We start from the raw sequence: 18,096 nt of genomic DNA, 5'->3' as shown, positions 1-18,096 counted from the left end.
TTCTAAAACTTAGATTTTTCAATTTAAAAATTCTTAAATTAGAAGTTAAATTATTTTCATTTTAAATAGTTTAAATATCCTTGAAAAGATAAAAAATTTTATTTCAAAATCTTTGAGAAATCTAGAACTTGTTTCAAACTTTTTTCAAATTACAAATAAAAAAAAATTCAGAACTTCTCAATAACTTTGAAAATTATTTGAATTTGTCCTGTAACCTTTAGAAAATCCTGAGAATTAAAAAAATCCATAAAATTGGGATTTATAAATAAAATTATATTGTTAAGTTATTTTAGACTAGAAACATGAAAAATTCTAAAACTTAGATTTTTCAACTAAAAAGTTCTTACATTAGAAGTTACATTATTTTCATTTTTAATAGTTTAGGCAACCTTGAAAAGTTTAAAAAAATTTATTTCAAAATCTTGAGAAATCTGGAAGTTGTTTTAAACTTTTTTCAAATTTAAAATTATTTTTAACATTTTTTCAGAACTTCTAAATCACTTTTAAAATTATTTGAATTTGTCCTGCAACCTGTAGAAAATCCTGCGAATTAAAAAAACAATATCCTTAAAATTTGTATTTATAAATAACAATTAAACATTTATTATTTGTACAAAAAATTAAAGTAATTCTAAGAGATATTTAAAAGTTTTAAAAAGATTCAAAATTAATTTATAACTTCCTAGGAAAACTGAAAATGATTGTTTATTTTATAACATTATTTTAACAGAATATTTAAAAAGATTTTTAAAGATTTCCAAAATTGTCAAAAAAGTCCCTGGAATATTTTAAGGATTTTTTTTAATTCTGAAAATTCTTTTAGTTCTGAAAAAAATTTCTCACCTTTCGTTTAAATTACTTGATATCATTTCAAGTTTGAAATTAATTTTGAATCTTTTCAAACCTTCTAAATATCTCTTAAAATTAATCAAACATTTTCTACAAATAATAAGTGATCAATTATTATTTCTACATGAAAATAGCCAAATATTGCTAAACATTAAATAATTATACTTTTTCTTCATAAAAAAATTTCAAATTAAATGAGTTAAAATTGGATGATTAGGCTGAAACAATATTTTTAATTTGATAAAACTTTTTAATTACGAATGTATTATTATTAAGATATTTTTAAGTTTAAAATCATTTATAAAGTTTCAATCAAATCTGGAATTCTTAAACTTTTAACTGATTTAGAATCGTTATAATAAACAATAAACAACAAATTAAAGCATTCAAAGTTAAACACTTGAATTCCAAATGTTTAAAATTGAAATTTAAAAGTTTTCAATTCAAAAATTGTGTTTTCAAATGCTCAAAAATTTACACTTACCGAATGGAAGGTACTAACACTTTTCAATTAAAAAATATTAAATGAAATGCAAATAAAATGCAAAATTTAGAACTTTTATAAATTATAGAGCTCAAAGATTCAGATTCAGTTCCAAAAATATAAATCCATGTTAACATTTTCAATAGTCTAAATTAAAGAATAAAGCATTGAATTATAAAAAAATTTTAATTATATTATTTTAAGTAATTTTAAGCAAGACGCATTAAAAATTGAAAAATAATTTTTTTAACTTAACAATTTTTTAAATTAGAATTTAACTTATTTTCATTTTAAATGGTTCAAGCGCCCTTCAATAACTTAAAATTTTTACTTTAAAACATCGAGAAATCTAAAAGTGGTTTTATATTTTTCCAAATTTAAAATGACTGATAAAATTTTTTCGAAACATTTAAATATATTTGTAAATGAATTGAATTTTTCCTACAACTTTTAGAAAATCCTGCAAATTAACAAAAATCCTTAAAATTTGAATTTATACATAAAAATAGGAACACTTATCATTTTAAAAAAAAATTAGTGTAAATTTAAGAGATATTTAGAAGTTTAAAAAATATCAAAATTAAATTTAGAACTTGAAATGATTTCAAATCATTCACACGACGTATGTGATTTCAACCTAAAAATTTAGAAACTTTTTAAGAATTGTGAACGGCTTAAAAAAAACATTTTCTGAAGACTCCTAGGAAAATTGAAAATGATTTTTCATTTTGAAAAATTATTGTAACAAAAAATTTAAAAAGATTTTAAGAGATTTCCAAAATGATCAAAACAAAACCTGGAAGATTTTAGGATTTTTTAATTTGCAGGATTTTCCAAAAGTTGCAGGAAAAATTCGGTTAATTTTAAAATGTATTTAAAAGTTTATTTTTTATTTTAAATAGACTAGGCATCCTTTAAAAGCTTTAAAAATTTTATTTTAAAATCTTGAGAAAAATAGAAGTAGTTAAAAATTTCTCCAAATTCAAAATAATTTTTGAATTTTTTTTCGGAACTTTTAAATATATTTCAAAATGAATTGAATTTTTTCTATAACTTGTAGAAATTGCTGCGAATTAAAAAAATTGGAATTTATAAATAACAATAGAACACTTCATATTTGTACAAATAATAGAGTAATTTTAAGAGATATTTATAAATTCTAAAAAGATTCGATTTAAATTTAGAACTTGAAATAATTTCAAATATTTACAGCCGAATTTAAAATAAAATGTCGATTTTGGCATATTTCAAACAAAAAATTTATCATTTTTTTAAGAATTGAGAAAGACCTCAAAAGAATATAAAGTTTTTTTAAGATTCTTATGAAAATTGGAAATTATTTTTCACTTTGAAAAATTATAGAAGACTACTTTTAAATTACTTGAAATAATTTCAAGTTTTTAATTAATTTTCAATCTTTTCAAAACTTCTGAATACCTCTTAAAATTACTCAAAATAATATTCTAAAAATAATAAGTGTTCAATTGTTATTTATGCGTCAAAATGTAACAATTTCACTTATAAATTAAAGCACTTTTTAAATAGAACAATTAAAATTGTAGCGCTAAAAATTCAAAATTTCTTCGAAAATCTAAATATTCAAAGCTTTCTATGTAAAACAATTCAGTTTCTATTTTTTTTCTTTTCAAAATTTCGTTTTAATTTATTCAGTGACATATTGCTAAATATTAAATACTTATTCTTTTTCCACATTAAGAAATTTCAAATTAAATAATTTAGACTCAAAATGTTTATAATTTTAGAAAAACCTTTAATTATGACTATATTATTATAGATTTCTTTTTAAGTTGAAAATAGTAGAACGCAAGTTTACACTGTTTAATGGCAAAAAAAATTAATAGAAATAATATATTATTAAATTTATTTGTTCCAGTTAATATAAAAAATAACATAAAGGAAGACCTGAAACTTTGAATTAAAAATATATTATTGATAAATCATGAAAATTGTTATTTAAAAATAAAATTATCAAAATAAATGATATATTAATTTCAATCCTTATCGAGACTTTCGGATTGAAACAGTTACAATCTGGAAATTCTCAAATTTTGAACGGATCTAGAATTGTTTGGTCAAATCAATTATTGTTCAGATTTCTATATATTTGCAGTTAATTGTTTAAATCCTCAAAACTGCACTTTAATTATTTTAAAAAAGGTTAAAATCGAACTTGGGCAGATTTTTCTTCTGAAAATTCGTAAAATTCACGTTTTCCCGGTCCTTTAAAACCTTGAAAACTGCATTTTAAAATTCTTTAAATTAAAATATATGCTTAAAAATTAAAAATCTAAACAGAAAAATTTTTGAAGTAAAAGATTTTCCAATTAAGCGTTCTAAACTAAATGATATATTTATAAAAATCACAATTTAACAGATTATTTAAAAAAAGGTTTCTAGAATAAAAATGTTGAAAATTTCCGGTCAAGAAATAAATTCACTGTCATTTTCCGGTCTCAAAAAATTCCCGGCCCAGCGGTTACTCTGCATGTCTATATTGTTTTTTTAACTCAGCCAATTAAATTGAATTGCAACAAATTATAATATAATGATAATAATTTATCAATAAGTTTTATTGAATTTAAAATACCTTTCAATCAAATTTGTATCAAAGTAAAATATAAAAGTATTCTGTAATCATAACCATATATATATTTTTTAATTACTTTAAGAACAATTACAATCGAAATATTTATGCCAAGATTAGGATCACATTTGAAAATAATAGTAATCTAAAAAAAACGGAACTTTTTAACAAAGTTAAAACAAAACTTTTAGATCAGAAGAACTAATAATAAAAAAAAAGTTATATTTTTTTATTTAATTTTTACACTTTGTCTGAAATTTTCCTTCTCCTGAAGTTTTCTTTTCCAATTTTTAAATAAAGAATTCGCTATAAAATGCTAAAATATTAAGCCTTTGAAATAGAGACGATTTAAAAAAGTTCGAGTAATTTTTTCAAAATTCCATGACTTTTCCAGTAATTTTTCTTTAGTTCCATGACTTTTCCAGATTTTCCAGGTCTTGTAGCATCCCTAAAACCCTTAATTTTAAAAAATAGCTCTCACCTTCGGTTTCGGGATACATTGCAGGTAAATGTTCGTGCACGTGAACAGGTCTGGTTACCACTTCGCGACTGCCGGGTTTCAAAAAATTTAGGTGGCTTTCGCGGTGAATTGGAAGTTTTGGCACTGAGACTGGACAGGGGATTGAGTCTACATTTTTTACGTATTCGGCTAATTCCTCAATACTAATGTTCATGTGTCGGAAGGCTAATCCTAAATCGTCGAGATTCGCTTCCGTTCGCCCCACTGTTGGAGAAAGATTAATTAATTTAGAATTTCTAGATAAAATTGGTCGGATTTGCCATGTTTTTTAGCATTGATTTTTAAAATTACAGGCCTCGGACTCAGTTTAGAGACTAAAAAAATAATAACAGTCTAAGTAGTGCCACAAACTTGAAAAAAAGAGGGATATAATTTTCATAATATTAAACTTATGTCTAGTTCGAAGTAAAAAGTCTATAGTCCGAAATCAAAAGCGTACAATTGAAATTTAACCATTTAAAAAGCAAAATTTCGAGTTTTCTAACATAATATTTTTAAAGTATTGAAAAATAAAATCAATGTTTATTAAAAATGTTATTAAACAATAAGAAAATCTATTTTCGGTTACAAATTCTGTTCGGTTCAGGAGTCTACTATTAAATTTTCGGCTATAAATGTATTATTTGATTCAAAACTGAATTATTTTGTTGAAAATTTAACAATTCTGTTCAAAAGGTCGTACATTTTGGTTGAGAATTCCCAAATTTGATTGAAATTTTCTTTCTTTCTTGACTAAAACAAATTTTTCTTGTTGAAAATTCAATGATTTTTTTTGTTGAAAATTGATCTGTTTGGTTTGAAAAATTATCTTTTTCTGTAAAAAGTTCACTTTTATGGTTAAAATACAATTGTCGGGTTGCAAACTTATTTTTATAGGTGTTGAAAATTTATCTTATTTTTTATAAAGAATTAATTTTTTGGTGAAAAATGTAACTGTGAAAATTAATTTGTTTTAGAATATTAGAATATTTTGTTGAAAAGTCTTCCTTATTTTTTAACTATGATATTTATAGTCGAGAATTCATTTTTTTTTAGATTAAAAATTTAATTCCTTCGTAGACTGTTGAAAAACATTCTTATAAGTTAATTTTATGATTAATTCACAATTTTAATTTTCTTTTTAATTAACTCATTTAACTGACAATTTAATTATTTTGTTAAAAATTCAACTTATTGGTCGAAAAATAACTTTTTTGCTGAAATTTCATATTCTTGGTTTTAAAATGTAACTGTTTCGTAGACAATTTGTATTTTAGCTCGAAAGTTCATATATTTAGTTAAAAATTCGTCTTTTTAGTAGAAAATAATTTTTTTTATGTTAAAAATGCATCTATTTGGTTGAAAATGAACTTTTTTGTTAAAACATTCAACTGTTTTTTGGAATATTCGTCTTTTTGGATAAAAAATTAATCAATTTGGTATAAAATATTTGTTCAAACTATTTAGTTGAACATTTATTTGCTAAAAATTTGTCTTTTGCTAGAAAATTCCTCTTTTCGGACAGAAAGTTAATCTCCTTGGTTGAAAATTAAACTATTTTATCAAAATTTAAATCCTTTTTGACTGGAAATATAACTATTTTGTTGAAAATTAATTTTTTTAACTGAAAATTTAACTATTTCTTTTTTTTTTATAAACATTTCTTGTTCGAAAAGTAATCTTATTAGTTTTAACTTCATCTTTTTTGTTGATGATTTAATTATTGTATTGGAAATTACGTTCTTCAGTTGCAAATTGTTTTTTTTTTGGTCAAAAATTCATCTTGCTGCTTAAAGATTCATATTTTTAGTTAAAAATTCATTTCTTTAGTTGAATATTATTTTTCAGAATGAAAATTTACCTATTCCATTTTTGTTTGAAAATTTATGTTTTTTAGTTAAAATTTCATCTTTTTTGTTGAAAATTTATTTGTTTGGTTGGGAAAATCTATCTAATAATTAATTTTTTGGTTGAAAATTTAAGTATGTTGATGAACATTTTTTTTTTGTTTGAAATTTTTTTAAGAAAAAATGTTACTTTCCTTTTGGTTGAAATTTTATATTTTTAAGTAGCAAATTTTACTTTTTGGTTGAAAAGATAACTATTTGGTTGAAAATTCAGTTTTTTGGTAAAATGTTGAACTACTTTCTTAAAAGTAAATTTTTTGGTTTAAGATTCACAATTTTAGTTGAAAACACGTTTTTCTTTTAGTTCAAAATGAACTTTCTTTTACTGAAAGTTGAACTATTTTGTAAAATATTTGTATTTTCAGCTAAAAAATCCCACAAATTGGTATAAAATTGAACTATTTCATTGAAAATTAAATGTATTTTGTTGAAAATTCGTCTTTTTTAGTAGAAAACGTTTTTCATTATTAAAAACGCAACTGTTTGATTTAAAATGAACTTTCTTGTTGAAAATTCATTTTCTCGAGGATAAAATTAAACCATTTTTGTAGAAAATTTGGTATTTTCGGCTCGAAAATTCATGTTTTTTGTTGAAAGTTTGTCTTTTTAGTAGAAAATAAATTTTTTGTTAAAAATGCAATTTTAAGTCAACTGTTTGGTGGAAAATTCGTTTTCCTTTTTTATAACATTTAATTTTCTAATTTGAAAATTCATCTTTTTCGTTGAAAATTTAACTATTTTGTCAAAAAAATAATGTTTTAAAGTGAAAATTTCACCATTTTTTTATATGGAAAGTACACATTAAAAACTTGAAAAATTATCCCTTTGGTTACAAATACATGTATTTTGATTAAAACTCATCCTTTTTGGTAGAAAAGTAATCTCATTAGTTGAAAATTCGCATTTTTTTTGACTATTTAATTATTTCGCTGAAAATTAATCTTTTTCAGTTTAAAAATTTGTCTTTTTTAGTAGGAAATTTATCTTTTCGGTTAAACATTCCTCATTTTAGTTAAAAATTCATTTTTTTAAATATTATTTTTTAAACTAAAATGGAACCTATTCCAGTTTTGGTGGAAAATTTATGACTTTTAGTTGAAATTTAATTTTTTGTTTGAAAGTTTATTTCTCTGGTTAAAAATAACACTATATTGTTTAAAATGGCTTTTTTAATGAAAATTATTTATTTTTAAACAAAAAATGTAACTATTTCATTTTTGGTTGAAAATTTCACTTTTAGGTTCAAAGTTCAACTGCTCTTTTAAAAATGTGCGTATTTTGTTGAGATTTTTTTTAGTTGGTTGAAAAGTAATCTTTTTGGTTGAAAATGTAACTATTTTGTTGAAAATTCGTCTTTTTTTTAAAATAAAATAGGGATTTCGTGTATGTTTTCGGGTAGTGAGTCCGAAACCTGAAATTAAATAGGAAGACACTTACAGACTTCTGAATATTGATGAGTAAGTTTGGATACTCGCAGAAGATATTCGTGCATGAGATCAACAAGAAATTCCAGAGGACTAGAATTTATAGAATGCCAACCGATTGTCTGGCAAATTTGCGCGACTACAACCCGCAAAACACTGCGGCTGTATTCGGACGTCATTTTTGATACCTAAATCATAATAACTCGTATTAGAATCCCGCTTTTTCAACCGGAATTAAACAAAAAAACAATAAAACACATAAAAGTTCATTCACATAAACTCTGATGTTAGTACATATTTTCGACATTGAATTTTACATTGTTTTGCAACAAGTCAACAATTCGTTAACATAACCTAGAAACCTAATTTACGTCAACACAGTCAACAATAATGAATTGACTTGAAGGTTAAAAATTTACGAAATAGGAAATTAAGCTCATTTTTTAAAAAATGCACGTTTTTCCGCATTAATTTAGGTTAACTTTCTTCGTTTTTTCCAGTCGCTTTTTTTAGATTATTCAGATCAGATAATATAAGGAATTTCAATTTTGAAGAAAGTAGATGAAAATGCGACATAAAAAGATGGAAACTAAAGAGATTAATCGAATTATAATGGTGGTTTCAATGTATTTTCTAAAACGCAAACAACAAAATTTGTTTGCAGAATGAATAACCCCACCGAAACTGGATTTTGGGATATATCAAAGCAGTAAGAATTTCGGAATTAGAATTATAAGTTTGTAGACACGAGGTGACAAAATTCGTTCGAAAAAAGGGGCAATGATAGGACAGGAAATGTAGAAAGTAACTCACCTGAATACTTGAAAGATTGCTGAAAAATTAAGACGTTCTACCCTGATTCACACCATTCAATCTTACTTCCATTCTGAAGTAAATATACACGATTGCACATCACACTATTAAATTATCTCTCGTTTTCAGAAAACGTGTGCAATCTAACTATAAATAAATTAATTAATCCACAATCTATCACCTCCTTTCAGGAATCGGGTTTCAGGCGTCCGTCCGTCGCCGCCATTTTGAACAGATTCGATTTCTCGCATTTCTCGAAAACTCGATTACTCGCAAATTATTGATTTTTTATTAAAGAAAGAAAAGAAATGAAAAAAGACTATTTATTTTCTACATTAATTATCTACGAGATGAAAATTTTTTTTTGTCATATAAAAGTATCATAATTAAGTATTATAAGAGAAAATTATTATTAATCTGTACTTTATAAAATATTTTTTGAAAATACGCGCCAATCAGAGTGGACCAATTAACATGAGCCTTATGTTAGCAGCGCATGCGCATTTTCTGCATTTGCAAAGTATTGATGAGAATGACAGATGAGCGAAATTTTCGTTCTTCGTATTATGAAAAGGTATTTGCATTTTTTAGTAGTAATTAAAATATAATTTGGGTACTTTCAAACATATTAATTGTTTATATTCGCAAACATTTCGTTTATATCACATAAGTGGAAATCTAACCTTAAAATTGAATTTTTTCTCGCATACCTTTCTAACACTATTATTTTCTATTTTTAAGTATTTATGAGTTTTATTATAAATATTATACATTAACAATCTTTTTCCCTTCAATTTAAAAGTAAATATAGTATCTTAAAAATGTGCCTAAAGCAAAATTGGTCAAAAACGACTTTGAGTTAGGTAAGTCTTTATTTTTAAATTTATTACATTTTGACTGAAAAACCTCTGTTTGAAAAAGAAGTTTTTTAAAGAAAAAAAAGGAGGAATTACAATTTTGTTTACTTATGATTAAAAACTTTTCATATCTAATGAAGTTATCTCGTAAATATTCAATAAAAGTTCCCTTTAACAATAAGACCATTTTCTTTCTATAGCAAGTTTTCGAGACGTTTTTGTCCTTAAAAAATTCTTTTTAATAGCTTCCACAAAATCTGTTGAATAATCCAGCAATTTTTACTGATAAAAATACGTATTTATTTGAGAATTAATATCTTTTGTCAGAAAAGTAATCTCAGTAGTTGAAACTTCATTTTTTTTTGGTTATGAATATTTAACTTTTTTGTTGAAAATGTATCTTGTTTAGGTGAAAAGTTGTCTTTTTGGGTAGAAAATTCATCTTTTTGTTTAAAAGATTCGTCATTTTTGTTAAAAATGTATTTCTAAGCTTTAAAATTGTTTTTTTTTTTGTTGGAAGTTATTTTTTTAACTGAAGATGTAACTATTCCATTTTTTGTTCACAATTTTTTGGTTGAAAAGTGGTCTTTTTTGGTAGAATATTTGGTCTTTTTCTGTTAAAGATTCATCAATGTAGTTAAAAATATATTTTTTGGTTGAAAATTCGTTTTTTTTTTTGATGAAAATTAATTTTTTCCACGTAAAAGGTAATTTCCATTTTTGGTTCAAAATTGATGTTTTCAATTGAAAATTTGTCATTTTTGGTATAAAATGAACATTTTTTGTTAAAGATTGATAATTTTAGTTAAAAATTAATTTGTTTGGTTTAAAATTAATTTTTATTTGGTAGATAATTAATCTTCTGTGTTTAAAATTTATCTTTCTGTTTGAAAATGAAAAGACCGAAAATTTGCCTTTTATGATAGAAAATTCATCTTATTGGTTAAAGATTCATAATTTTAGTACAAAATTCGCTTCATTGATTAAAAATTCGTTTCTTTTAAAAAAATTTTTTTTGTTGGATATTATTATTTTTCTGTATTAAAAATGTGAATATTCTATTTTTGACTGAAAACCGGTTTTTTAGTTGAATATTCATGTCTTTTAGTGAAAATTCGTATTTTTTAGTCGAAAATTTCTCTTTTCGGTAGAAATTAATTTTCCTGGTTAAAAATTCATTTCTTTGGTTAAAAATTAATTTGTATGTGGTAGAAAATTAATCTTCTGTGTTAAAAATGTATCTGACCGAAAATTGGTCTTTTTAGGTAGAAAATTCATCTAATTGGTTTATTATTCATAACTTTAGTTAAATTGTGATTTCATTTAGCGAAAATTCGTCGTTTTTTTTTTTTGGTTGAAATTAATTTTTTTGTTTAAACTGAAAATTCCTCTTTTTGGTATAAATTAATCTTCTTGGTTAAAAATGCATCGTTTTTGGTGACAAATTTTTGTTTTTTAGTTTAAAATTTATGTTCTTTAGTAGAAAAATTATAGTTTTGGTTAAAGATTCGCCATTTTAATTAAAAATTCATTTCTTTGGTTGAAGATTCATAATTTTAGTACAAAATTCGCTTCATTGATTAAAAATTCGTTTTTTTTTTGTTGGAAATTATTATTTTTCTCTATTAGAAATGTAAATATTCTATTTTTGATTAAAAAACTGTTTTTTAGTTGAAAATTCTTATTTTTTAGTAGAAAATTTCTCTTTTCGGTATAAATTAATCTTCTTGGTTAAAAATGTATTCGTTTTGGTTAAAAATGCATTTCTTTGGTTGAAAATGGTTTGAATTTTTGTAAATGTATTTCATCAGTACAAAGATGTTGATTTCTTATTCGCATAAACATTTTTCTAGTGTAATATTTACAGAAAAGAATCCTGATTTGTTGAAAGTATCATTTTTTTGGATAAAAAATGTAATTATTTTGTTGAAAATTCAATAATTTGGGTAGCAAATTTAACTTTTTTTAATTGGTCTATCTGGCTTGAAAATTCGACTTTTTTGCAGAAAATTTGCCTTTTTCGGCGTGAAAATTGCAAAATTTGGATAAAATTGTTTTCCTTTCTTGACTGAAAATTTTTTTAACGAAAAATGTAACTATTCCAGTTTTCGAAGAATATTCTTTTTTTATTGAAAATTCATCTTTTTTAGATGAATATTCGACTATTTGGTTGCAAAATCGTGTTTTTTTAAAAATCTTTTTTGTAGAAAATCATTCTTCTGGGTTGAGGATACGTATTTTTATTAAAAATGCTACTACTTAGTTTAAAGTTGAATTTTTTTCTGTTTATATAAGTTGAAATTCCATCTCTAGTTGAAAATTGAACTATTTCGTTATAAATTCGATTCTTTTGGAAAAAAATTAATTTTTTAAAATTCAAATTGTAGTATTCCAGCTAATAATTTATTGTTTAAGTTGATAATTCATTTCTTTTGGTAGAAAGGTAATATTTTTCGTTAAAGTACCAAAAATTTTTGTTGGAAGTAAATTTTCTTATTTCCAAAAGTCTTAATAGAACATTTCTCTATTTATTAGAAAATCGTTTTTTTTTAAGATCAAGTTTCTTAAAATAAAATTTCAGCAATTTTAACTGTCCAACTTTTAGAACCATACTTTTCTTTTTTAGTTACAAATTTATCTTGTTAGATGAAAATTCAACTATTTGTTTCCATATTTGTGCATTTTGTTAATAAATTTTTTTTATATATAAAATCTATCAATCTTGGTCGAAAATACCTAATTTTTATTGAAAATTCAACTATCTAGTTCAAAGTTGAATTATTTTGTCTTTTTTAGTGGATAAATGATGTATTTTGTTGAAAATTCACTATTTTTTATAGATATTTAATCTTTTTTGTTTGAAAATCCCACTACTTGGCTGGAAAGTAATCTATTTGGGTTACAGATTCAACTATTTTATTGAAAATTTAACAATTTGGTTGACATTTTTTTCCTTCTTGACTGGAAAAACTTTTTTGGTTGAAAAATCAACCATTTTGTTGGAAAGGCGTTTTTTTCAAATGAATTTCCCTGTTTTCGCTTTAAAATTTAAATCTATTTTATTTGAAATATCAACTATTATTTTTCTTCGTTGATAATATATATTTTTTTGTAAATTTAACTACTTGGTTATAAAATTATATTAAATATTAATATTAATGTAAGACATACTTTACAAAAAAGAACTAACATAAGATATAAATTAAAAATGGTTAAAATTTGTACTACTTAGTTAAAAATAAAATTTTTAGGATTTAAAATTCAATATTTTAGTTGCAAATTCATTTCTTTCTTTCGAAATGTACAAATATATTTTTTAATTCGTCTTTTTGGCTTAAACATTCAACAATTTAGTTGAATTCTCGGCTGAGAAACCTTTTTTGGTGGAAAAATATACTATTTTATTACAAATTCGGCTTTTTTGAATGAATGTAACTTTCTTTATTGAAAAATAAAATATTTTTTAATATAAATATCAACTATTTCATTTTTCGTTCAGAATTCATCTTCTTGGTTGAAGATTCAACTGTTTAGTTAAAAGTTGAACTACTTTGTTAAAAATTAATTTTTCGGTTGAAGATTGATCGCCTTAGTTTAAAACCCATCTCTTTGGTTAAAAATTCGTCTATTTTGATGAAAAAGCAATATTTTTACTTCTAGTATTAGGGAATTTTTAAATTTTAAAGAGAAAAGGGATGTGATCCTTAAAGTTTTAAAAACTGTGATCCGTGCCAACAAATCTTTTTATTCACGATCCTTGAGTAATCTAAATTTCTTGAAAACTCGAATAGTGAAGGAAGAAAATTATGCTTTTATAATAAGAATAAAATAACACTTTATAAGCAAAACTAGGCAAGATAAAAAGTTACAAATTGATTAAATCTCCGACGATTTTTCTCAATAACACAGGTTGGTTTCCGAAGTGTCGAAGAGAAGAAATCCCTCGAAATATTGCTCAAAGATCGTCCTTTTGACAAAGGGAAATTAAAGCAATTTTGCCTAAGATTTGCAGTACCTGCGATACACAGAAATTTCCTCTGGAAAATTTTATTAGGTGTGATACCCGTTTACGAAGAAAGCCACGATTTCGTAATGAAACAACGCAAAGCTGAATTTGAGGATATACAGCAAACACTCAGAGACGCAAAAATCTTTGACGAATTATTAAAACCTTCGCAGATGTTTCTGATGATGTGGGTTTTGCGAAATAAACGACCTAAGCTTGATATCAGCACTCAAATGGAATCTCAGCTCTTCAGGTTCAGTTTTATATATGTATTTCACAGAATAAATTTTAGCTTCACGATTGGTTAAAATCGAAAAAAAATTAGGGTGTTTAGTGACCTGGAAAATCTTGAAAACCTGGAAATCTCTTTGAATTTTTTAATTATTCAACAAATAAATCATAGAAATGATTTTTCGAAGAGTTGCTGTATACCAGATTTTAAATTATTTAAAATATTTCAAGGATTTCAAAGAAATTTCTCTAAGATTTCAGAAAGATTTCAATAGGTTTCAAAATATTTCACAAAGGCGTCTAAACCAACAATTACAAATTTTATTTTAAAGGGTTTCAAAATATTTGATTAAGATTTCGAATGTTTCAAAAGATTAAAAAATATTTCGCAGGAATTTCGTAAAAATTTTAAAGATTTCACGAATATTGCAAAAGATTACGTAAACATTTAAAAAAATTAAGAGATATTTCAAGACATTTCAGAAGATTTCATAAAGATTTTACTGGTATATTTAATAGATTTCTCAAAAATTTCAAATATTATTATTTATATTCATTATTAATCATTTAGTTTCAAAAGATTTAAAAATTATTTTAACCATTTCAAGGATTTTAAAAATATTTAATAATATTTCACGAGATTTCAGAAATTTAAAGATTTCTGAAAGATTTTACGAAGATATTTAAAGTTTTCAGAGGATTTCGCAAATATTTCTAAGATTTCAGTAAAATCTTTAAGATTTGACAGAGATTTTTACACATTTCAGAAGATTTCAAGGATTTCAAGGATCCTATGAGATTTCAAAAACTTCGCAAATATTTAAAGATTTAAAAAATGTTTTACTGATATATTTAATATTTTTTACAAAAAATTTAAATTATTTCACCGGCTATACAAAAATTTTCCAAAGTTTTTAATAGATTTAATAATATTTCGCAAAGCGTTCGAAAATTTCACATTTTTCAAAACTATTTCACGGAGATTTCAATTTTTTTTTAATTTCACTAAAACTTGAAATATTTCATAAAAATTCTAAAACACTTTAGAAGATACGAAGGATTTCAAAAATTTCAAGGATTTTAAAGATATAAAAAAAAATCACAAATATTTCGAACATTTTGCAAAGTTTTAAAAAGATTTCCTAACAATTTTTACATACATATTGCAATGATTTCAACGATTTCAAACTATTTTAAAATATTTTAGGGTAATTTCAAAGGTTTCAAATGAGTTCACAAGTATTTAAAAACGATTTTAAATATTTTAAGAATTTTAAATAGATATTTCACAAAACTTTCGAAGACTTGACAAAACTTTCACAAATTTCAAAATATTTTACTGCAATTTAACAGAGATATCACAAATATTTTAAAGATTTCATAAGAATTTTAAATATTTTACATATACATTGCGGAAGATTTTAAGGATATCTAACATCTCAAAATATTTGGAACATTTCAGAAGAATACAAAGATTTCAAATATTTCGCAAATATTAAAATTTTTCTAAAAGATTTCACTGATATATTTAAGAGATTTCGTTAATATTTTAGTCAATTTCACACATATTTTAAAACGTTTTAGAAGATTTCAAGGATTTCCAAGATCAGAAAAAATTTCTGCAATATTTTACTAAGATATTCAATAGATTTGTATAATTTTACCGAGCTTCACAACCATTTTAATAAAATTTCAGCAGGCTTAAAAATATTTCAGAAAACTTTCGCAGATTTTGTGCAAAGATTTTAAAACATTTAAATTTTTTTTAAAGGATTTCAAACATTTTGCAAAGATTGAATGATTTTAGGAAGATTTGGCTGTTAAATTTAATTCATTTCACAAAATTTCAGATTTCACAAAAGTCTCATAAAGATGTCAGCAAATTTCAATGATTTAAAATTATTTGAGAAGATTTCAAGATTTTCAAAGATCTCAAAAGTTTAATAGATTTTAAAGGTTTCTGAAAGATTTTATTAAGAAAATTAATAGATTTCAATTATTTTGCCGAATTTCGCAAAAAAAATTCGAAGAATTGAATGGATTTCAAAATATTTTACAAAGCTTTTGAAGATTTCACAAAAATTTCACAGAGATTTGACATACACTTCAAAGGTTTTAATTAAATTCAACATATTATACAAAGAAAAAAAACATCTCAGAAGATTTTAAAGATTTCAAGGGTTTCAAAAATATTAAAATAATTCCAAGATTTCACAAATATTTCGAAAATTTTAAAAATATTTCAGGTATTTCAAAGTTTCGAAATATTTAGATTTCTAAAGGCTTAGAAAATATTTCAATGATTTTTCAAAGGTTTAAAGATTTCACAAATATTTGAATGATTTTACAAAGATTGCGCGAAAGTTCTATAAATATTTCAACAAATTTCAAAAGATTTGAAACTTTTCAAAATGTTTCAAGAATTTGCAAGATCTCAAAGGTTTAAAAAGATATAAAAGATTTTATTAAGATAATTAATAGCTTTAAACGAATTTCGCAAATATTTCAGTTGTTTCACCAATCTTCGAAAAAAAATTTACAAATATTTCAATGGATTTAAGAATGTTTTACAAAGCTTTCAAAGATTTCATAAAAATTTTACAGAAATTTCAGATATATAGATTTCACAAATACTTGAAATATTTAAAAATATTTAATATATTTCAATGTTTCAAAGATTTTACAGAGATTTCACAAATATTTAAAAGATTTTACAGTGGTTTCAAGGATTTCGCAAAGGCTTAAAGATTTCACTGATATATTTAATAGATTTCACGAGGATTCCAACGGATTTCAGGAAGATTTTAATGATTTTACACAGCATTCAAAATAATTTAATTAAGATTTCAACAGATTTCAATAGAATTTAAAATATTTCAGAAGATTTCAAGAATTCTGAAAATCTCAAACGTTTAAAAGATTTAAAAGATTTTATTAAGGTAATTAATAGATTTCAACGAATTTCGCAAAGATTTCAATTATCTCATCGAACTTCAGAGAAAAATTCAAATATCTGTATGGATTTCAAAAGGTTTCACATACATTACAAAGATTTTGCGGTTTATTAAACAAAAATTCGAATATTACACGAGGATTTTAAAACATCTCAGAAGATTTAAAGAGTTTCAAAGTTTTAAAATATTAAAAATATTTCTAAACGGTTCAGAAAGATTTCATAGATTTTGCAAAGGTTTAAAAAAATCAGAAAGATTTCGCGAATATATTTAATGGATTCCACGAGGATTTCAACGGATTTCAGGAAGATTTTAATGATTTTATACAACTTTCACAAAAATTTAATTAAGATTTCAACAAATTTCAACCAAGTTTATAATATTTCAGAAGATTTTAAGAATATCGAATATCTCAATTGCTTAAAAGATTTAGAATATTTTATTAAGATAATTAATATATTTTAAGGAATTTCGCAAATATTCCAATGATTTCATTGTACTTTAAAAAAACGCAAACATCTGTATGTATTTCAAAAGATTTCACATATATTGCAAATATTTTGCTTGAATTTCAAATATTACACGAAGATTTTAAAACATCTCAGAAGATTTGAAGGATTTCAACATTTTCAAAATTATGAAAGTATTTCAATGATTTCACAAAGACTTCACAAATATTTAGAAGATTTTAAAATATTTCAAAGATTTTTAAGTGCTTCAGAAAGATTTCAATGATTTTGCAAACGTTTAAAGAATTCAGAAAGATTTCAAGAATATTTCAGTATATTTCAAGGATTTCAAAGATCTCAAATGTTTAAAAAGATTTCAAAGATTTCTGAAAGATTGTATTAAGATAATTAATAGATTTCGCAAGTACTTTAATTATTTCGCCGAAATTCGAAAAAATTTGGTAAAGATTGTAATGGATTAAAAAATATTTAACAAATCTTCCGAAGATTTCACAAAAATTTCACAGAAATTTCAAATGTATAAAAATTTCAAAAATATTTGAAAGATTTAAAAATATTTCAATGATTTTAAAGATTTATAAAGACTTAAGAACGATTTAAAAGATTTTGCAAAAGTTTAAAGATTGTAAAAATATTTCGCTAATATGTTAAACAGATTTTACAAAGATTTAAAACTTTTCAGAAGATTTCAAGGATTTCCATGATCTCAAAGGTTTAAAAAGATTTTAAAAAATTGTAAAATATTTTATTGAGGTAATTAATAGATTTAAATGAATTTCGTTAAGATTTAAGATATTTCGCCGAACTGGGAAACATTTTGACAAAGATTTCAACGGATTCCAAAATATTTTTTAAAGCTTTGGATGATTTCACAGATTTCATAATATTTCAAAAGATTTCTAGAAAATGTTACGGAGATTTCACAAATATTTCAGTTTCAAAATATTTCAAAAATTTTGAAATAATTTCCAAGATTTTGCAAAGGTTTAAAGAATTC

The 18,096-nt window shown here is 23.3% G+C and overlaps 2 protein-coding genes across 4 annotated transcripts in view; one reads left to right on the top strand and one right to left on the bottom strand.

The window, feature by feature from the left end:
* Positions 1–8,797, bottom strand: part of LOC117170684 (transcription initiation factor TFIID subunit 3-like) — a 51,150-nt gene extending 42,353 nt beyond the window's left edge. For all 3 annotated transcript variants that reach the window (XM_033357651.1, XM_033357653.1, XM_033357652.1), the window contains exons 1-3: positions 8,582–8,797; positions 7,782–7,956; positions 4,420–4,662 (exon numbers count right to left, since the gene is read on the bottom strand). In XM_033357651.1, coding sequence (XP_033213542.1) covers positions 4,420–4,662; positions 7,782–7,947 — 409 coding nt within the window. In that variant the 5' untranslated portion in view covers positions 7,948–7,956; positions 8,582–8,797. The remainder of the gene's footprint in view (positions 1–4,419; positions 4,663–7,781; positions 7,957–8,581) is intronic.
* Positions 8,798–9,076: 279 nt separating this feature from the next.
* Positions 9,077–18,096, top strand: part of LOC117171296 (TBC1 domain family member 7) — a 13,935-nt gene continuing 4,915 nt past the window's right edge. Inside the window, exons 1-2 of the mRNA XM_033358455.1 lie at positions 9,077–9,155; positions 13,348–13,697. Coding sequence (XP_033214346.1) covers positions 9,078–9,155; positions 13,348–13,697 — 428 coding nt within the window. The 5' untranslated portion in view covers position 9,077. The remainder of the gene's footprint in view (positions 9,156–13,347; positions 13,698–18,096) is intronic.

Source organism: Belonocnema kinseyi, chromosome 4, assembly GCF_010883055.1.
Source record: "Belonocnema kinseyi isolate 2016_QV_RU_SX_M_011 chromosome 4, B_treatae_v1, whole genome shotgun sequence".
Taxonomy (NCBI): domain Eukaryota; kingdom Metazoa; phylum Arthropoda; class Insecta; order Hymenoptera; family Cynipidae; genus Belonocnema; species Belonocnema kinseyi.
Note: the sequence above shows the minus strand (reverse complement) of the source record. Positions and strands in the feature narration are given on the sequence as shown.